The 22402-nt window shown below is 38.4% G+C and overlaps 1 protein-coding gene across 2 annotated transcripts in view; it reads left to right on the top strand.

The window, feature by feature from the left end:
* Positions 1-19424, top strand: part of MCM6 (minichromosome maintenance complex component 6) — a 35293-nt gene extending 15869 nt beyond the window's left edge. Inside the window, exons 9-17 of one of the 2 annotated variants that reach the window (XM_044242564.1) lie at positions 4663-4804; positions 5525-5632; positions 6649-6804; positions 9176-9304; positions 10552-10713; positions 11756-11891; positions 12677-12832; positions 15013-15152; positions 18964-19424. In XM_044242564.1, the coding sequence (XP_044098499.1) occupies positions 4663-4804; positions 5525-5632; positions 6649-6804; positions 9176-9304; positions 10552-10713; positions 11756-11891; positions 12677-12832; positions 15013-15152; positions 18964-19080 (1246 nt within the window). In that variant the 3' untranslated portion in view covers positions 19081-19424. The remainder of the gene's footprint in view (positions 1-4662; positions 4805-5524; positions 5633-6648; positions 6805-9175; positions 9305-10551; positions 10714-11755; positions 11892-12676; positions 12833-15012; positions 15153-18963) is intronic. The other variant, XM_044242565.1, reaches the window with a different exon arrangement.
* Positions 19425-22402: the final 2978 nt, after the last annotated feature.

Genomic DNA, 22402 nt, shown 5'->3' on the forward strand with positions numbered 1-22402 from the left:
CCCTGCTGAGCAGAGAGCCCGATGCGGGACTTGATCCCAGGACCCTGGGATCATGACCTGAGCCGAAGGCAGAGGCTTTAACCCACTGAGCCACCCAGGTGCCCCTAACTGAGAACATTTTTAGTTGGTTTGGAATTTTATAAGTAAATATTATTTCCTTCACATGTATCAAGGAATAGGCTTTAGATTTGAAAATAATAGTCCTGGGGGCGCCTGGGTGGCTCAGTGGTTAAGCCTCTGCCTTCGGCTCAGGTCATGATCTCAGGGTCCTGGGATCGAGCCCCGCATCAGGATCTCTGCTCAGCAGGGAGCCTGCTTCCCCCCTCTCTCTGCCTGCTTCTCTGTCTACTTGTGATCCTCTCTCTCTCTGTCAAATAAATAAATAAAATATTAAAAAAAAAGGGCGCCTGGGTGGCTCAGTGGATTAAGCCGCTGCCTTCGGCTCAGGTCATGATCTCAGGGTCCTGGGATCGAGTCCCACATCGGGCTCTCTGCTCAGCAGGGAGCCTGCTTCCTCCTCTCTCTCTCTCTCTCTGCCTGCCTCTCTGCCTACTTGTGATCTCTCTCTCTCTCTGTCAAATAAATAAATAAATAAATAAATAAATAAAATTAAAAAAAAAAAAGAAAGAAAGAAATAGACTTTTAGGGGTTCAGTGGGTTAAGCCTCTGCCTTCGGCTCAGGTCATGATCTCAGGGGCCTGGGATCTAGCCCCAAATTGGGCTCTCTGCTCAGTGGGGAGCCTGTTTCCCTCTCTTTCTGCCAGCTCTCTGCCTACTTGTGATCATTGTCTGTCAAAAAAAAAAAATTTTTTAATTTAAAAAAAGAAATAGCCTTTTATATCTAGTGCGGGTTTTTTGCATTTTTATTGTAATAATTTCCATATCATAAAATTCACCACTTCAAATTATACAATTCAGTGGTTTTAGTATATTCACAGAGTTGTACGACCATCACCAAACTAAGTGTACAACATATTCATTACCCAAAAAGAAATCTGTACCCTCTAGCAGCCTTCATTCTCCCTGCTGGCTATAGGCAACCACCAATCTATGTTTGCATCTATCTGGACATTTCCTGTAGATGTAATCATGTACTTTGTGATTCATTGTGACTGGCTGCTTCTACTTAGCATAATGTATTCAAGGTTCAGCCATGTTGGAGCATGCTGGTATTTCATGTCCTCTTATTACCTAATATTCATATGTATGTACCACACTTAATCTATTTATTAGTTAATGGGCATTTGGATTATTTTTACTTTGGCTTTTATAAGCAATGCTGCTATGAACATTATTAGTATATAAGTTTTCACCTTTTTTTAATTGTAAAATATACATCACATTTACCATTTCAAGTATTTTTACATGTACATTTCAGTGGCATTAAGTACATTCAGATGGTGCAGTCATCACCACCATTCATCTTCAGAACTCCTTCATCTCCCAAGCTGAAAGTCTGCATTAAAAAAGTAACTTCGGAAAAAAAAACAAAAACAAAAACAAGTAGCTTCGGGCACCTGGGTGGTTCATTGGATTAAACCTATACCTTCAGCCCAGGTCATGATCTCAGGGTCCTGGGATCAAGCCCAGGGTCCTGGGATTGAGCCCCGCATCTGGCTCTCTGCTCAGCACAGAACCTACTCCACTCCCCCACCCCGCCTCTGCCTGCCTTTCTGCCTACTTATGATCCCTCTCTGTCAAATAAATAAAAATCTTTAAAAATAGGAAAAAGGATGAGATCCCAGATCATTGTGGTAACATTTTAAATAAATAAACAGTAACTTCACATTCATCCCAGTCCCAGCCCCTAGCAACCACCATCCTTTCTGTCTCTAAATTTGATTGTTCTAGATCCCTCGTATACATGGAATCATATACTATTTGTCCTTTTGTGACTGGTTTATTTCACTTAGCATAATATTCAGGGGCCATCCATGTTGTAGAATGTCTTAGAATTCCTTTCTTTTACAAAAGTGAATAATAATTGCTTGTATGGATTTACCACCTTTTGTTTTATCTCTTCATCCATTGATGGACATTTGTGAATAAGACTGCTGTGAACATTGATGTGCATGTATCTGTTGAAGTGTCTGTTTGCAGGTTTTGGGGATAATTTTAGCTCTTAAAATTTAGGTCCTGTAGGTGCCTGGGTGGCTCAGTTGGTTAAGCAACTACATTCGTCTCAGGTTATGATCCTGAAGTCTTGGGTTCAGCACCACATCAGGCTCTGTGCTCCATGGGTAGTCTGCTTCTCCCTCTCCCTCTGCTCCTGCCCCCACTACTGTTCTCTCTATCTCACTCTCTCTCAGATAAATAAACAAACAAATAAATTAGGTCCTTGATCCATTTTGAGTTAATTTTTTACATCGTATGAGGTAGGGGACTTTGTTCTTTTACATGTGGATATCCAGTTGTTGAATGCCAAGGCTATTCTTTTACCCTGTTGAATTGTTTTTGGCACCTTTGTTGAAAATCAGTTGACTATTAGTATCAGGGTTTATTTCTAGACTCTCATATATTTCATAATCTCTATGTCTGTCCTTAGGCCAATACCGCACTGTCTTGATTACTATAGTTTTGTAGTAAGTTTTAAAATCAGAACTGTGAGTCATCCAACTCTTCTTTTTCCAGGTTGTTTTGGCTATTTTGGGTACCTTGAGTTTTCACATGAATTCCGTTTTATTTATTTTTTAGTTTGTTTTAGAGGGAACGCACAAGAGTGGCAGGGGGAGGAACAGAGGGAGAGAGAGAAAGAGAATCCTAAGACGGCTTCACACCCAGATTGGAGCCCAGTGTGGGGCTCGATCTCACAACCCTGAGATCTTGACCCAAGCTGAAATCAAGAACCAGACACCCAACCAGCTGAGCCACTCAGGTGCTCCCTACATGAATTTTAGGATCCGCTTTGTCCGTTTCTACAAAGAAGCCAGTTGTGATATTAAGTGATTGCATTAATCTGTAAATCAATTTGAGGTATATTGTCTTTTTAACAATTTTAAGTCTTTTGATCCATGAACATGTGATATCTTTCCATTTATTTAGGTTTTTAATTTTTGTCAACAGTGTTTTGTAGTGTTCACAGTATAAGCTAGTGCTTCTTTAAATCTGTTCACAAGTATTCTTTTTCATGCTATTGTAAATAGAATCATTTTCTTATTTTCATTTTTGGCTTATTCATTGCAGGTGTATAGAAATACAATAGATTGTGGATCTTTATCTTGCAACCTTGCGCAAGCACTTATTTATTCTGTTTTAGTGGATCCCATAGGGTTTTTTTTTTTTATCTACAAGGTCATGTTATCTGGGAATAGTGATAGTTATTCTTCCTTTCAAATATAGGTGCCTTTTGTTTTTTTTCCCTCATTGCCCCGGCTAGACTTTTCAGTATAATGTTGCAGAAATCACAAAAGTGAACATCTGTATCTTGTTCCTTAACTTAGGGAGAAAGAATTCATCCTGTTACCATTAAGTATGTTGTTAGCTGTGGGTTTTCAAAGATGCCCTTATTAAGTTGTGGGAAATACTCTTCTGTTTATAGTTCGTTGACTTTTTATTATAAAAGGTGTTGGATTTTGTCACATGCTTTTTCTGCTTCTGTTGAGATCCTTCTTATCCTTTATTCTGTTGATACAGCATAATGTTGATTTTTAGATCTTAAACCAACCCATTACTTTGGAATAAATTTCAGGTACAGTTTTATCTTGTTTTGTTTTTTAGATTTTTTTGTTTATTTGTTTATTTATTTGACAGATAGAGATCACAAGTAGGCAGAGAGAGAGGAAGGGAAGCAAGCTCCCTGCTGAGCAGAGAGCCTGATGTGGGGCTAGAGCCCAGGAACTGGGATCATGACCTGAGCCAAAGGCAGAGGCCTTAACCCACTGAGCCACCCAGGCGCCCTTGTTTTGTTTTTTAAATATCTCTTTTTTTTTTTTTTTTAAGATTTTATATATTTATTTATTTATTTGACAGAGAGAGAGATCACAGTTAGGCAGAGAGGCGGGCAGAGAGAAAGTTGGGGGGAAGCAGGCTCCTCGCTGAGCAGAGAGCCCAATACGGGCCTTGATCCCAGGACCCTGAGATCATGACCTGAGGCAAAGGCAGAGGCTTAACCCACTGAGCCACCCAGGCGCCCTCTTGTTTTTTAAGTGGAAGGCCTTCAAAAAGATTATTGTTGTCAAACTTTTTTTTTTTTTTTGAAGATTTTATTTATTTATTTGACAGATCACAAGTAGGCAGAGAGGCAGGCAGAGAGAGAGGAGGAAGCAAGCTACTTGCTAAGCAGAGAGCCCGATGTGGGGCTCGATCCCAGGACCCTGGGATCATGACCTGAGCTGAAGGCAGAGGCTTTAACCCACTGAGCCACCCAAGCACCCTGCCAAACTTTATTATTAAAGACTTCTTTTAAAATGATGTTCTTGTTGTGTATGAACTTCATCTTCCATTTGACAGGAATATATTTAAGTTGATGGAAAAGACCAAAGGAGATATAAGGCTTTCTGTTTAGTCTGTGATATATATATCTTTATGAATTGATTATGTTTAATACCTCTCTCAGATGTTCTTTAGGAAATTTAAATTTTTGATTGACATAAGCTTGCTGGCTGACATTTCTAGAAAGGATACTTATAATCATGTGTTAATGAATATGATAACTTTGAACAGGCATGTGGAGGAGTTCAGTCCCAGAGCTGTCTACACCAGTGGCAAAGCATCCAGTGCTGCTGGCTTAACAGCAGCTGTTGTAAGAGATGAAGAATCTCATGAATTTGTTATTGAAGCTGGAGCTTTGATGTTGGCTGATAATGTAAGAACCTTTTATACTTGGGGTTATAAAGAAATCAGAATAGCCCCTATGCTATCAAAAAGGGCTATAACTTTCTATTAAAGAGATACCCTTAAAAAAAAAAACATTTTAGTAAATGATTCATAATTTCATTAATCTTGAATTTAATTGAGATTGTCATCATTAATTACTTCCTGAGCCCTGAAATGTATCACCTGCCCTGAGCCTGTGTTTGCTGTGACTAATAGTTCCCAGCATTTGTTCCTTTCCAGACCATGACACCTTTATGGGTGTGTTTCTTGCATTTTACATGTATTTGACATAGATCGGTTAGATCTGTAAAGACATATAGGCTATACCTATACGTTTATAGACTTTATGTTCCAACTTTACCCTTCACTACCCCAGTCTAAAATCAATGCTCAGGTGACCCAAAATATTTGACCTGGAGATTTACACAAGGTTTTGATGTTGAATAAGAATGTAATAAGTAACCATATATAACTATAACTGAATATAAGTAATCTTGCTCTTGGTTAAAATGAGTCAACATATATAGTTTCTTCTAGCTCTGGAATCTGTCGTACTATCCTACTCTAGTAGAGGAAATTAAGATTGCTTACTTTCTTACCTTAGAGTTGTTTAGAGAATGAAAAGGTCTCTGTGATAGCAAACTTGAGTTTATGTTTGCCATTTGGCATCTCAGAGGCAGTTTCTTATGCTAATTTGTTTGGTTACAAGGGTGTATGTTGTATTGATGAATTTGATAAGATGGATGTGCGGGATCAAGTTGCTATTCATGAAGCTATGGAACAGCAGACCATCTCCATCACTAAAGCAGGAGTGAAGGTATGTGTGTTCACTTCTGTTCTGCATCATGCCTTAGGCTTAAAGACTAGTGTTGTTCTAGAGACATTCACTTGGATAAAATGCATTATTTCAACATGAAATGTTGATCATTGAAATGGGAAACATAGCCCTGAGCATTATTAATCCAAATTATAGGCACTTTTTGGGTACTTTGAAAATGTATTGCTATGACAGAAAGCAGAGAAAGTATTGGTGAAATTTTTAGCACTTCACTTCTCAGAATTTCCATCAAGCTTCTGTATTCTTTGATAATGTATGCTTCCAATTGCAACAAAAAATAATCAAAGTCAGTAGATTATTTAAATGAAAATAATAAGTACAGTATTTTAACCAACTTAGAAACCAAACTTCTTAAATAAAAGTAATACATTCAAATAGGTAAGGAAAATTTAAGCAGTGGAATAAAATATAAATTAAAGGGTGAAATCTTCCCCTACAACTCCTGTCACCAATAAATGTTCAGAAGTTACGGCACTTGCAGAAATTTTTCCTACATAAGTAGGCATAATACATGTAAATTAGTTCTTTGCTCATTTAGGTTCATAGTTTTATTTTGGTGACCTTTCTATACCAGTACATATTAGATCCATTTTAGTATTTATGTTACCACATGGTTTTCAAGTCTCTGTACCCCAGTTTGGTTCATTAGGCTTACTAGATTCCTGGTCATTTTCAGCCTTTTATTATAAGCCATATTGTAGTAAACATCCTTGAACATGCATTTTCCTGTACTTAGCTGCAAGATAAATTCCTAACAGATTGCTGGCTTAACGAGTGTGTGTGTGTGTGTGGTATCACCGCCATTAATATGGGAGTACCTGTTTGCTATACATAATCAGACTTTAGTTTTGATGATTCAGTAAGTGAAAAATGATGCCTTAATATTTTGGTTTGCATTTAATTAATTATGAGTAAGATTGAGCATTTTGTCTTGTGTTTATTGGCCATTCCAGATGTCTTTTTAAACCTTTAACAATGATTTTTTTTGTGGTCAGGCTACTCTGAATGCCAGGACATCCATTTTGGCAGCAGCAAACCCAATTGGTGGGCATTATGACAGATCAAAATCTTTGAAACAAAATATAAATTTGTCAGCTCCCATCATGTCCCGATTTGATCTCTTCTTTATACTTGTGGATGAATGCAATGAGGTAACTGTGTGAACTGTCAATGTTGGCTTCCTTTGTTATTTCCAGTTTGATTAATTGAAGGAGACAAGACTGTAGGACGTACTCTCAAACAGCTGGTGCATATGTTCGCACTGACTTTCATTTCTCTCAGATTGGCACAAGATTGGGCAAAATGTTTATTAAGCACATCAAAATAAGGTCACTTTAATTGCTGGCTCCACTTAATTGTGTTAAGGAATATGGAGTTTTTTGTTGTTTTTGCTACTGTTTATTATTTTTTTATTTTTTTTTAACGATTTTGTTTATTTATTTGACAGAGAGACCACAAGTAGGGGGAGCAGGGGAGGGAGAAGCAGGGAGCCCAATGCAGGGCTCAATCCCAGGACCCTGGGATCATGACCTGAGCTAAAGGCAGACATTCAACTGACTGAACCACCCAGGCACCTCTGTTTTTTTTTTTAATTCTCAAGAGATGAAAGGAAACATATTACAGTTAACTCGCAGCTATACTCTTAAAGATTTTTAGAGGGATTTTTTTGGTTGGGTGTTGGTTTTTTCTGGTTTTTTGTTTGTTTTTAAGTAAGCTTAGAAAAAATTGGGATACCAAAGAAATTTTTTCCACCAAATCAATGACAAATGACAAAAAAATGACAAATGAGTCATTTATCTTCCTATATCTTCCCATCCAGTTCTTGAATGTATTAAGGTTAGCTATAAACTTGTGGATTTACTTGGGTAGTTATTAAAGTTACTTACACCTAGACTTAAATATTTAGCCACATTGCACAGCTCAGATGTGCACAGAAGTACAAAATGACATTATATGGAAGCTAACATTATGGGCTATACTGTTATTCGCTGAGCACGAAAGTCCTACATTAGATTAGATAAAATGATTACCTCTTGCTTAAAGCAAAACTTTATTATCTAAACAAAAGCTGTATTCCATTATCTGAACGTTTGGGGATCTTTAGTTTTTTATGTTTTGGTTTTTTCCCTTTACAAATCCATGTAAATATTTAACCCAGTCCTCCTCCTTCCCCATCTCTACCCTTATAGCTGGGCGTTGTCTGATTTTCATATATTTTTGTTTATATGTGATTCTTTAAGTTTTTAAACTTTTTTTTTTTTTTTTAAGATTTTACTTATTTATTTATTTGACAGAGATCACAAGCAGGCAGAGAGGCAGGCAGAGAGAAGCAGGGTCCCAGCAGAGCAGAGAGCCCTATGTGGGACTAGATCCTAGGACCCTGAGATCATGACCTGAGCCGAAGGCAGAGGCTTTAACCCACTGAGCCACCCAGGCGCCCTGCTTTTAAACTTTTTAATGGAAAATAATTTCAAACTTACAAAACAGTTGCAAGAAATAGAATAGTGCATGTAGGACCGATGTGCCCATTATTTCACATATTAACATGTCTATTTGGTGCTCTTTTTGTACTGTCGGAGAGAAAGTTGCTTATTTTTAGTGTGTCTGTTTGTGTATTTTTAAGATTTTATTCACTTATTTGTAAGAGAGAGCACAAGCAGGGGGAGCAGCAAGCAGAGGGAGAAGCAGTCTCTCCGCTGAGCAAGGAACCAGATGTGGGACTTGATCCAAGGACCCTGGGATCATGACCTCAGCTAGAGGCAGACGCTTAGCCAACTGGGCCACCTAGGTGCCCCTTTTTTTTAGGTTAATAACAATTCTCTGATTATCTTCATATAGTCACAAGTGGCTGTATAATGTTGTGGCTAAGAGCATGAACTCTGAACCTAGACTGTTCAAATCCTGGCTCCATTATGTATTGTGATGTCAGACAAGCTATTTTACCTCTCTGGGCCTCAACTTACTTATCTGTAAAATAAGGACAATATTACCTACCTAATAAGATTTTTGTGAGGGTTACATGAGTAAATGCTTCTTGACAGGGGCGCCTGGATCACTCAGTGGGTTAAACCTCTGCCTTTGGCTCAGGTATCTCAGGGTCCTGGGATCGAGCCCCGCATCCGGCTCTCTGCTGAGCAGAGAGCCTGCCTCCCCCTCTCTCTTTCTGCCTGCCTCTCTGCGTTCTTGTGATCTCTGTCAAATAAATAAATAAAATCTTTTCTTAAAAAAATGCTTCTTGATACACTTAAGGCAACAGTGTGGATATACGGAGCATCCAAGAAATCTTAAAGTCCATTAATTCCTTCAAGAATATTCTTAGAGTGGGGCAAATGTATGTATTAAACTTTTTGATTTTAAATGAAACTGGTACCAGACTTTGCTCAGAAACTTGGTACCCATCAATATAGCTTTTAGTGGCACATTAGAGCTTGTTTTTAGCTATAAGTAATTTATTAATGCCAGGGATCATCTGGAGTGGATATTGTTGTGACTGACCAAAGTGATTTTCTTCTTCTGAATTAGGTTACAGATTATGCTATTGCGAGACGGATAGTAGACTTGCATTCAAGAATTGAGGATTCGATTGATCGTGTCTATTCTCTTGATGATATCAGGAGGTATCTTCTCTTTGCAAGACAGTTTAAACCCAAGGTAACTGGCCTTTTGTACTGGAATAGGGTATTTAAGAGGGCATTAAAAAGGGTTCTGTGGAAATTAACTGAACCTGTACTTATTTTTTTCTTTTTGAGATTTTCTGTTTTGAGAACAATGTTTCTTCAGAGAGCTGAGAAGAGGAAATTTTCTAAAAATGTGAATAATTTTCTTTTTCTTGTTAGGTGCTAATAAAAAATTTTTAATGGGTGAAGAATTTTGGATAACCAAATAAAGTAGAACATACTTTTATTTCAGCCGTTATTCCTAAGAATCTTAAAATTACATGAGCTCAATTCAATAGTCTACTGAATGTTCTTGAATCTTTTTCTAAGGAGAAATTTGGGTTCCTTTAGGTCATTGTGATGAACGTGGCTTAATATTTTACAGTAATTGATGTAGTTCATTTAATTGAATCTGTACTGGATCCAGGACATTTATTTTAAAAGTAAACTTCGTAATCTATTTGTGTTTTTCAACATTTTCCTAAAACAGAATACCAAAAAAAAATTTTTGAAGTTTTTACACAATTGTCTGCTTCAACTTTTGGGAGTTCCTTTTAGATTTTAATTATCTGTCACCTTCACTGATTTTCCATAATATGGGATTGATTCTCACTGTCCTGAAAGAAACTTAATGAGACATTTAAAACTAAGGGTATTGGTCATGTCTGTTGAAGGCGGCTTTTGTTCTCTATGACTGTGTGGTAACCGGTCCTGTGACCTTAGCAGGCTTCTTTAATTAGGCTGAGTTCCTCACTCTGAAAAACTGAGTATTCTTTTAGTATTCTCACTTTGTTGTTGTTATTCAACAAATAATAAGGTTTACTGAAACAGCTGGTGTGTACATGCGTGTGTATAGACCTCTTTTTCCCAAAGACAGCATAAGTTAATTAACTGAGTTTCAAGAATAGTTTGAGCACTAATTTGTTTAATGAGCTTTGGCATCTTGGGCTTAAAAGGTATTACATCCTGTTCCACTGCTTCAGCTTGTTTTATGTCTTTTAGAAATGGCATTTGCTTAAATACCCTGTTGTATTTCTGTTTATAAAATTAGTGTATGAAATTCACGGGTGTCCTTAGTTTAGTTTCTTATAAAATGCATTTCAGTGTTAATTCTTTGTTAACTTCAAAGTTTTGACCCTTTCAGTTCCCCAGAGTGTCTTAACCTGTAAGGCTCTTAAACTTATGTTTAATGCAGCTCCCATTAAGTAGAAAAGCTCTGACTTTGGGGATGTTCTAAAACAGATTTCTAAAGAGTCAGAGGATTTCATTGTGGAACAATATAAACGTCTCCGCCAGAGGGATGGCTCTGGAGTAACCAAGTCTTCATGGAGGATTACAGTGCGACAGCTTGAGAGCATGATCCGTCTCTCTGAAGCAATGGCTCGAATGCACTGCTGTGACGAGGTATCAAAGTCACTTTAATAATGGGAGGAAAGTAGGGGCGCCTGGGTGGCTCAGTGGGTTAAGCCGCTGCCTTCGGCTCAGGTCATGATCTCAGGGTCCTGGGATCGAGTCCCGCATCGGGCTCTCTGCTCAGCAGGGAGCCTCCTTCCTCCTCTCTCTCTGCCCGCCTCTCTGCCTACTTGTGATCTCTGTCTGTCAAATAAATAAATAAAAATCTTTAAATAAAAAAAATAATAATTTGACCATATATGTGAGGATTTAAGGATAACCATTACTTTATTTAAGCGCAGTCATAGAATATGTCCCCCCTTACAGCATTAACACTGTAAGATGTCATCCAGGTTTTGTGTAGAAGTAGTTTGCCCATTTTCATTGCTGTGTAATATTCTGTCAGTATGTCACAATGATTCACCTGTTCTTCTGTTAATGGATGTTTGGATAGTTTCCGATTTGGGTTCTAGTGGGATATACATGTCTTTGGGTCTATATGGTATACAGGTGTGTGTACATTTCTGTTGGGTATACATCTAGAAGTAGAATTGTTCTAGGTCCGTACGTGTGTTCAGTTCAGTAAAGACTGCCAAAATGCTTCCATAGTGGTTGTATCAATTTGCGTTCCCACCAACAGTGAATGAAAGTTATTCTACATTCTTTTCTTTTTTTTTTTTTAAAGATTTTATTTATTTATTTGACAGAGAGATCACAAGTAGGCAGAGAGGCAGGCAGAGAGAGAGAGAGGAGGAAGCAGGCTCCCTGCTGAGCAGAGAGCCCGATGCGGCACTCGATCCCAGGACCCTGAGATCATGACCCGAGCCGAAGGCAGAGGCCTAACCCACTGAGCCACCCAGGCGCCCCTCTACATTCTTTTCAATACTGTATATTACTAGTCTTTTTAAGCCAATCTGGTGAATTTATGGTGTTAACTCATGTTTTATGTGTGTGTGAGAAAACTAAAATGCTACTGTGATTTGGTATGGAGAAAATCTGTGTAGTATATGAAGAACACTGACTTTCTTCATTTACCTCCTCTTGATTGGTTTAGGTCCAGCCAAAACATGTGAAGGAAGCTTTCAGGTTACTGAATAAGTCAATCATCCGAGTAGAAACACCTGATGTTAATTTAGATCAAGAAGAAGAGGCCCAGATGGAGGTAGATGAGAGCCCAGATGGCATCAATGGTGAGATTCTTATTTACTATTCCGGAGTTAGGGACCGAAGTGTTCTCTGAGATGTTATGGTAAAAGTATACTTGTTGTATAGCAAAAGGGGGGAAATGGATATTGAATTATACTGCTTACAAAATAAAATACAATTAAATAGTTAATATAAAATATATATGCTTGAAAGACTGAAAGAAAATACACTAAAATGGTGAGAGTGGACCTAATTCCCCAGCCTTATTTATTGTTATTTTGATTTTGAATTAAACACTTGTTCTTGAGTACACAGGACCAGACAAATACCAGGTTTTTAAATTTTGTGTATAATATTGCAAATGAACTTTTAGATCATGAAATCTTTATATCTGCCATCCTTCCCATTTAGTTTATTTTGTTTGTTCTTTGTTTTGTTTTGTTTTGTTTTGTTTTTGTTTTTGTTTGGAGAGCGTGCACCCACACAAGGAGGAAGAAGGGACAGTGAGAATCTTAAGGAGACTGCACACATGGAGTCCTTCATGGGGTCTCAATCTCACCACCCTGAGATCATGACCTGAGCTAAAATTAAGAGTCAGACGTTTAACCGACTGAGCCACCCAAGCAACCCCTTCCAAATTAGTTTTGTCTTTGCTAGTAACATTTACAAATTTGCTTCTAATTTATTTGTAGAATTACTAAATACTAAGTATAACTATATGCTTGTTTAGAAGTTATTATTAAAACAGATGTAATATACTTATAAACATTTGAGAGGGGAGTGTTGGAGGCACAAAAACAAGATTCAGATGGTTGATAATTTCACTTAGGTCATGTTGACAGCCCTGCTCCTGTGAATGGAATCAATGGCCACAGTGAAGACATAAACCAGGATTTGGTTCCTAAAGCATCCTTAAGGCTGAGCTTCCCTGAGTACTGCCGAATCTCTAACCTAATTGTGCTTCACCTCAGAAAGATGGAGGAAGGTAAGGTTCTACCTAGTGTGTGCACATGCTCAGTCATTATGTAAGTTTTATTTGTATAAACCAATTCTCTTGCTAAAGATTTGTTTTGTCAGATAATAAATTGTTATACAAGCTCATTTTGGCAAAGAAAATCTTTAGGATATTATTATATCTGACAGTCTGAACATTTACCCATAGGTTCATTGTCAGATAAAGGTCATTTGTTTAATGTTCTTGGCCCATTTTAATATTTTTGGGAAGCAGAAGTTGGGATCTGATAATATGTAAAGAAGCACTTAGCAGATGTTTATACAGATGCAAAATCAATGTTCCTTAGAATAACTTTACTTCAAATGGATGGACTCTAGGTTATTTATATTTCATAGGCAAGTAATTGAACTGAAAGGACCATATTAGCCAGTTTTCTACTAAAAATGAAGTAAAATCCTTGATTCTCCATAGGTAAAGTGTGATATCTGAAACTAGTACGCTTCCTTTTTTTTTTTTTTTTTTTTTTTTTTTTTTTTTTTTAAGATTTTATTTATTTGACAGAGAAAGAGATCATAAGTAGGCAGGGAGGAAGGAGGGGGAAGGGGGGAAAGCAGGCTCCCCACTGAGCAGAGAGCCCGATGCGGGGCTCGATCCCAGGACCCCAAGATCATGACCAAGCCGAAGCAGAGGCTTAACCCACTGAGCCAACCAGGCGCCCTAGTACACTTCCTACCCTGACTGCTTTACTATGCTTTTTAACATGCCTATCATTAATCCCCAGGCAGAAGGGAAAATGATGAAATCAAGAGGCTGAACTTAAACTTTTCATTTGGTGATTAGCCATCAGGTAGTTCTTACTTAAAATGCTATCTTCCCTACGTATACACTCCTCAGTATCCTGTCTGTGATGGAAGAAGAGAACAGTAGAGATTGTCTTACTAAAGGTTTGAGCCCTGTAGTTTTTGCCCTTGTTTCCTTAGAATTGTAGGCCAGTTGGAGGAAAGAGAGAAGGCAGTGAAGAGCCACTAGGGCAGACAGGTGTTAGCCCCACCCTCTTCTCACATGAAAACATTTGGGAGTTCACATCTTCTGGTGTTCACATTGTATTTCATTTTTCTCTTTACCATGCAACTGAATTTTAAACATGGCAAACCATTAATCAAACAGAGATATGGTTAGCACCCGGACACTATATGCATTCCACAGACAAATTCTGCTAGGTCTTCCTTTAAAAAAAAAGATACTGTTCACCCAGTCAAGTAAGTTATGAATTCTCAGTTTCAGGTGGGCAGCTCTTTTCTAGTCTAGCACAGGGAGCACAACTTTTTTTTTTTTTTTTAAGATTTTATTAACTTATCTTTGCAAGAGAGAACACAAGCACAAGCTGGGGGAAGAGGCAGAGGTAGATGCAGACTCCCCACTGAGCAGGAAGCCCAATGTGGGGATGTGGGACTGATCTAAGCCACCCTGTACAGGGAACACAACTTTAAACCAAGAAGGTCACTTACCAAGAACATTTAGATAATGAAATTTCAGTACATGCATAATAAAACTTTTCAAAGGCATTGTCAGTAAAGCCGGAATTTTCTTGTCTTGATTTTATATTTTATTAGCAATCACTAGAGTCAAGACTAAGTAGTTTTATTATACTTTGTTTCTATAGTAGTTATATTATCCAAGTTCCAGCTTTTCTTATGACGTTTAAGTTCTGCTTTGAACTCTTAAGTAGACGGTTATCCAATGTAGATAGACCTTGCTGAAATAAATTGGTAGTTTTTTATTTTGAGTACATTTCTTGGTTGATCCCAGCTGCATAAAGTATGTTTAAGAAGTTTTGTTGCTGTTGGCTAATTTATGCTTTCAGCTGCTATTGGCAAACGTTCGCATGGGTGATGAAGCATAGAAGGTGAAGGAAACACGTTCATAGTGTGAAATCCTAATAGCTTTTAGAAACTTGTTTCTTATAATCTCTATTTTATTAGATTTTTTTTCCTCAGGATAAAGTGAAGCATAATTTAATACAAGTAATATGACAGGTTATTTCAAGCTTATGCTGAAACATTGCAAATCTTACTTTAGCAGATATACTTCCTGACAGGTTGATGGTTATCTAATCTGTACATTATCTTGTATATGCAAACCCTACAGATTGGCAATATAGTTTGCTAGAAGGAAAATTTAATCCTTTTGAAATGTATTTTTTGTTGCAGAAGAGGATGAGTCGGCATTAAAGAGGAGTGAGCTTGTTAACTGGTACTTGAAGGAAATCGAATCAGAAATAGATTCTGAAGAGGAACTTATAAATAAAAAGAGAATCATAGAGAAAGTCATTCATCGACTCACCCACTATGTATGTACAGAACTACTCTTCCATGATTATTAATGAGGGTGGGAGTCCATGCCTTATACCTCTGGTTCATAAATGTTCATTTTTTGTGTGTTCTTGGGATCTAGTCAAAATTATGAGTTGTTAAAAAAGAGAATTTACAGCAGTTAATTGACTTCTTTCCTCTGCTGAAACAGCAGAACTTAAGTTAAATCTGGGAAGGTGGAATTAAGATCTTACTGAGCATTTTTAACTAATGTTTTCTACTCCCTTAGCCATAAACCTACAAGCATTCTGACCCCCATCTCTTCTTTACTGTTTCTTCTTCCCCATATCCTCCTACATCACTCAGCTTACATGTGGTCTGTCCCAATGATCACTCTTTTCTCAAACTTTAAGCTGTAATCTCTGTTTTACTTGATTGGTGAAAACCCTGCATTGGTTAAATATAATTCTTCTACTATACTGCATCCGAGCAGTTAAAAGTATCTGGAGAAAGACAGACAAATCACGGGCCATGTCTTACTTTAAATTCATGACCACTAATCTCAAACGGACCGTTGTTTACTGCATCTTACAACCTCACACTGGCACTGCCCAGTGCTGTGACTTCTCCCACTCTCATATGGGACCATTACAGGCATACCTCCTCCCTACTCACATCAGCTGGTCATTCTCTGTATTCAGCCTGTCAGTAGCACTTGTCACTTTTGATTGCTCCTTCTAAGTCATCATATTCTCCTGGTTCTTCTCCTATCTTGCTAGTTATTTCCACTTAGTCTCTTTTCTCAAATCTTCTAACTTTTTAAATGGAGTGCTATTTCAGTCCTCAGACCTCTTCTCTATTTACATTGATTACCTGAGTGATTTCATTTGGTTCTTTGAGTTTAAACCCATCCACTAATGACTCCCAGATTTAGCTCTTAAACCTCTTCTTTAAACTCCAGGTGTCTAGCCAGCTGCCTACTTGTGAACTGTAGGCATCTCACACTCAGTGTGTTCAAAACAGTTCTTCCCCCCCACCCCCGCAGGATTCCCATTTACTTACTTGTTCTAAGCCTTCTACCTTAGAATCATCCGTGATTCCAATTTCCCCTCATAGCTTCTCCTTTTAGCAGCAAACTGTGTGAGCCCTGCCTTCAGTATGTGTATTCTGTGTTCTGTTCTCCCCACCTTTACATCTTTAGCTACTTTGCCTGGACTTTGACAGGAGCATCTTAACTGCCCTCCTGTTTAGTGGCTCCGTGTCCAGCAGCCAGACAGATCTTTTAACAAATCAAAATGTTTTAGGGCCCTACCTTCCAGTCCTTCCCTCATGTTTACAATAAAATCTAGTCTCCATACCATGGCCTGCAAAGCTTACACAATCAAATCCCTTGTTCACCTCATTGCATAGGACTCTTCCTGTTGCTACTCAGGGGTGGTGGCCTTGTCGCTATTCTTAAGACACACCAAACATGAAGACATTTCACTTGTCCTTTGTCTCTTTACCCAGATCCCCTCTTCCATTCTGATGTCTGCTCATATGTTATCTCCTCAAAGAGGTGATTCTTGCCTGGGCTGTCAGAATAAGAGCCTCCTTGGTAGCAATCTCTAATCTTGCTTCCTGTTACTTGATAGTGCTTATCATTGTCTGGTGGTAGGTGTTCAGTTTTTCTCATTAGAATGCAAGCACCAAGAGGGCAGGAACTTTGTTTTGTTAACTACTATATCCCCAAGATCTGTCGTGATGCCTGGTATGTGGAGAGATCAAATATTTGTTTTTGTTTTTGTTTTTTTTAAGATTTTATTTATTTATTTGACAGGCAGAGATCACAAGTAGGCAGAGAGGCAGGCAGAGAGAGAGGAGGAAGCAGGCTCCCCGCTGAGCAGAGAGCCCGATGCGGGGCTCGATCCCAGGACCCTGAGATCATGACCTGAGCCGAAGGCAGAGGCTTAACCCACTGAGCCACCCAGGCGCCCCTCAAATATTTGTTGAATGACTGAATTTCTGTGTTTAAATGGCAGATTCAGGGACGCCTGGGTGGCGCAGTTGGTTGGACGACTGCCTCCGGCTCAGGGCGTGATCCTGGAGTCCCGGGATCGAGTCCCACATCAGGCTCCCAGCTCCACGGGGAGTCTGCTTCGCTCTCTGACCTTCTCCTCGCTCATGCTCTCTCTCACTGTATCTCTCTCTCAAATAAATAAATAAAATCTTTAAAAAAAAAAAAATTAAAAAAAAATAAATGGCAGATTCAGCTATCCTACAGTTTGCTTTAGTGTCCACTGTATAAATATTATGGATGTCACATATCAGGGTTGTGACATCTGCAAAGTCACTTACTTGTGGAAGTAGATATGAGTGTATGATTACAGGTGGTTGTGTATTTGAGAAGGCCTGTTGAAAACAGCTACTCAAATCAGAATTTAATAATATCTATGAAAATAAAGCTAAATTGGGGTGGTGTGCATTCAGAGGTCTTTCTCTGCTGGGCAGTATGTTTGCACCAGGCCAGTCCTTCCCTCCCTAGTGTCTCCTGGGATCAGTGTAAGATAAAACGACCCACACAAGAAATCCACATTGGGACACCTGGTGAAATTAGCTGATCTAAATTGGGGCTACATTTTTAAGTTTACACCACCTGAGCTAGCTCACTACAAAGACTAGAGAAATTATACTGTGCTGATGAAGTGTTCCCCACCGTGAGGGTGTGTTAGTACATAAAGTGAGCTCTTGAAAGTCCCCCTTAGTGACAATAGTGCTCATACTGTGGAGCATTTCTGCCTTCTTTGGATCAAATCACTATTTCCTGAGTTCTCTATAGGCTTGGCAGGCAGTCCCTCTCCTTTGTGGGTTTGTCTTGTTTCGGTTTTTGAGAAAGAGAACACAAACACACATGTGCTCTGGGGGGAGAGGGGGTGGAGAAGGGCAAAGGGAGAAGGAGAGAGAATCTTAAACATCCTCCATGCCTGATGTGGGGTTTAATGTCCCAACTCTGACATCATGATCTGAGCTGAAATCAAAAGTCTTTGGGTGCCTAAGCAACTGAGCCACCCATGTGCCCCTCATTTGTTTGGGTATTCTAGAGTGACTTATAGGTACATGTGGCATATTCTACCTTTTATTAGCTCAGAGTGAAAATTTTTCCATGTTAATTATCTTTTGAGTCTACTTCTAACTGAATTATGAATGGACGGTATATGAAAGAGTTCAGTGGCCAGTGATTAAATTAACATAAGTGAAATTAAAACACTTAGTGATAAATAATGATAAGCATATTTATCAAGAGGATTTTGCAGGTGCATAATTTTAAAATTCATGCATTATATCTTTTTTTTTTTTTAAGATTGTATTTATTTATTTGACAGGGAGAGACTGAGAGTGAATAATAGGGGTAGTAGCAAGCAGAGGGAGAGGGAGAAGCAGGCTTCCTGCTGAGCAGTGAGCCTGATGCGGGCTTGATCCCACGACTGGGATCAAGACCTGAGCCAAAGGCAGATGCTTAAATGACTAAACCACACGGTGCCCCTGTCTTACCTTTTTTGAAATTATATTTACAAGCTGTAGTGTGCCAGGAAGCCTTACTAAAATCACAATGTCTGATGAGCTTATCTGTGTATTTTGTAATTTTTCAGAAGAGGTTTATGGTATGAAAAGGTCTGTATCCTAGTGGGAAAGGAGTTGTAACAGAATCTTGGTAAAGATTTTCAGGGATAGTCCTTTTTCTTCTAAGTTCTTCTGAAGGGGAAATGGAAGAAAATGCTAATACCAAACACTCAGGAGGGTCAAGTTCTATGGATGGGGGCATTTTTACAATATTGCTGGAAAGCTGAAGACAAATGTTTGTGTTCACAGGACCATGTTCTAATTGAGCTCACCCAAGCTGGATTAAAAGGCTCCACAGAAGGAAGTGAGAGCTATGAAGAAGATCCCTACTTGGTAGTTAATCCTAATTACTTGCTTGAAGATTGAAATATTGAAAGTAATTAACCAAGAGATTGTGGCCCCTACTTCTTGGCCTGGAGTCCGGATGTAGCTCTACTAGCAAGAGAAATGTTTCTGGGAGCAAGGGTTCAGGAAGGTTTATTTGGAGGAATAAGAGCCTAGTTGGTGTCATGAGTGTCATATTCCTATAATATGCTTTTATATTAACATAAACTATGTTTCTTGTCTAAATGAAGTTGGATCCCAGTGTGTGCTTTCTGTAAGCAACACCTTATTTTCACATGTATAGGTAAAGGTCCAGTACTTCTATGGTATGTGAATAACTTGCCAGCTACTGTTTTTTTGTATGAGAATAAAACATTGTGTCCTGCCGTTGTCTGTTGGATTTATTTCCTCCCTTCTCTAATTACTGCTTTCATCTGCAGTTGACCCTTGAATAACATGGAGGTTAGGAGCACCAGATCTCCCAGACAGTCAAAACTCTGTGTATAACTTTTGACTTCCCAAACACTTAACTACTAATGGCCTACTGTTGACTGGAATTCTTACTAATAATTTATATAGGTGACTAACATGCATTTTTTTATGTTATATGTATTATATATTGTATTCTTAAAGTAATACTTTTTTTTTTCTTAAATTTTTTCAGTATTTCCAGGCTACAAAGTTTGTCTACAAATTTTTTCAAATTGTTGTAGATCTCTAAAAAATTTTCCAATATACTTATTGGAAAAAATTTTATGTATAAATGGACCCACACAGTTCAAACTTGAATTATTGGTGGAGGGGGGCACAGCTGTACTCACAAACACGAGTCTTTCCCTTTTGTTTAACATGAGGCAGGTGGGTAGAAGTGTATAGCATTGTAAGCCTCTAAGATAAGGTTCCTGTGAGGAGTCCTTATTAGAATTAGTATGACTGGATAAGGGGCTTTAGGGATTACTTTCCAAAATGAAGTCCAGTTCTGCGTTTTGTTTTTTTAGCACAGTCTATAAAAATTAAAACTTTATTCTACTTTTCTCATCATTAGAATGTTCCTGGTGTAGCAGTTCACACTGTTGCACCTTTTAACAACAGATGGCATTTGGGGGCCTGCAGGACCAGTTGGGGAATGTTTACATGTTGTATGTGAGTTCACTAATAATAACTTCACTCTCCAGTGGCTTGAAAACAATAGAGTGAGGAGAACTGGGAATGGATGGAGAAATTGCACAGTTAGCAGATGCAGACTATAAACTTCTCTGCCAAAGATACGTTCCTAATTAATGAAGGAAGAAGCTGTGGGGAAGAGGAAACCAGGGTATAGGATATCAAGCTTCCTATTGAGGCAGTTAGGAGATGCTAGCATAAGGCACAGACAAATAACAGGCAGGACATTGAGTAACAGCTAGTGGAAACTTGGGACAGCAAGAAGCCCTCTCTGCCCTGACTCCCAACATGATAAAATGAGATGGGGAGGTCCTGAAAAAAAAACTGACTGACAGAAATTTGAACTTTAATTTGATCAAATATTTACCTAAAAGGGAATTTGAAGCATAGGAAAGATGAGTTTTTTGGTGAATTCTCTTCCCAAATTCACCATTTGGGTAGGGGCTTCCAGAGCAAAGTGATGTCATTACTATAAATAAAGCCTCAGTTTTTGCGTGTTACTTGTCAAGGAGGTAAAGTGGCTAATGGATGATGGAGCATGTATTGAGATCCTTATGAAGAAATTAGACACATGTTAAGTAAATGGATAGATGTGTGTGGTTCGGTTTTTGTTTTGTTTTGTTTTTAAGATTTTATTTACTTGTCAGAGCACAAGCAGGCAGAGTGGCTGGCAGTGGCAGAGAGAAACACTTCTTCCTGAGCAAGGAGACCGATATGGGATTCAATCCCAGGACCCTGGGATCATGACCTGAGCTGAAGGCAGCAGCTTAACTGACTGAGCCACCCAGGCATCCCTGTAACATATTTCTGAATTGGAAGACTTGAATGTTATAAGGTAACTGATCTATAATGTATTTCCCTTGAAATCCCCACAGATACCATCAATGCAGAAATGACTACATAAATTGTGATACAGCTGTACTGTAGGATATTCAAACAAAAATGGGTTAAACCTATATGTTTGAAATGGAAATAACTCCAGGAAACATGGGGAAAAATATGCAAATATAGGAGTGCCTAAATATATAAAGGAGTACCTTTATAAGAATATATATATGAATATATAGCTAAATATATAAATCCAAGTATTAACACACCTAAAGGGAAAAATAGGTAGCAATATATAATAGTAAGGAGGCTTCAGTACCCATTTTGATCAGTGAATAGATAATCCAGACAAAATACCTGTGAAGAAACATTGACTTTAAAAGACCTATTAGACCAGATGGACTTAACAGGCATACACAGGATAGTCCATCCAAAAGTAATAACATACATTCTTCTTAAGCACAAAGGGAACATTCTCCAGGGTAGATCATGTTATGCAACAAAATAAGTCAGTACATTTAAGAAGATTAAAATCATTGAGCATCTTTTCTGACCATAATACAGTGTGAAACTAGAAATCAATTACAGAAGAAAATGGGGACGCCAGGGTGGCTCAGTCAGATAAACCTCTGCCTTTGGCTCAGGTTGTGATCCCAGGGTCCTGGGATTGAGTCCCATGATGGGCTCCCTGCTCCACAAGGAGTCTGCTTTCCCTCTCTCCCTAACCCCAACCCCTGCTCACTCCCTCAATCTCTTTCTCTCTCAAGTAAAACTTTAAAAAAGAAAAACTAGGAAATCAAGAAATATGTGGAGATTAAACATGCTACCAAACAACCAATTACAAAGAAGAAGTAAAAAAAAATCTAAAATACTTTGAGAGAAATGAAAATGGAAATACAACATACAAAAACTTATGGAATACAGCAAAAGCAGTTCAAAGAAGGAACTTTTTTTTTTTTAAGATTTTATCTATTTATTTGACAGACAAGTAGGCAGAGATGCAGGCAGAGAGAGAGGGGGAAGCAGGCTCCCTGCTGAGCAGAGTCTGATACGGGGCTCGATCCTAGGACCCTGGGATCATGACCTGAGCCAAAGGCAGAGGCTTAACCCACTGAGCCACCCAGGGGCCCCTTTTTGTTGTTTTATTGATTTAAGTAATCTCTACACCTAACATGGGGCTCAAATTCATGACCCGGAGATCAAGAGTCACACACTCTTCAAACTGAGCCGGCCAGGCGCTTCTAAGAGGGAACTTTATAGGAATAAATAGCTACATCTAGAAATAAAGATCTCAAATAAACAACCTAACTTCACATTTCAAAGAACTAGAAAACAATTTTAGTAGAAGGAAGGAAATAAAGACTAAAATGAC

This window comes from Neovison vison, chromosome 3 (genome assembly GCF_020171115.1).
Source record: "Neovison vison isolate M4711 chromosome 3, ASM_NN_V1, whole genome shotgun sequence".
NCBI classification, from domain to species: domain Eukaryota; kingdom Metazoa; phylum Chordata; class Mammalia; order Carnivora; family Mustelidae; genus Neogale; species Neogale vison.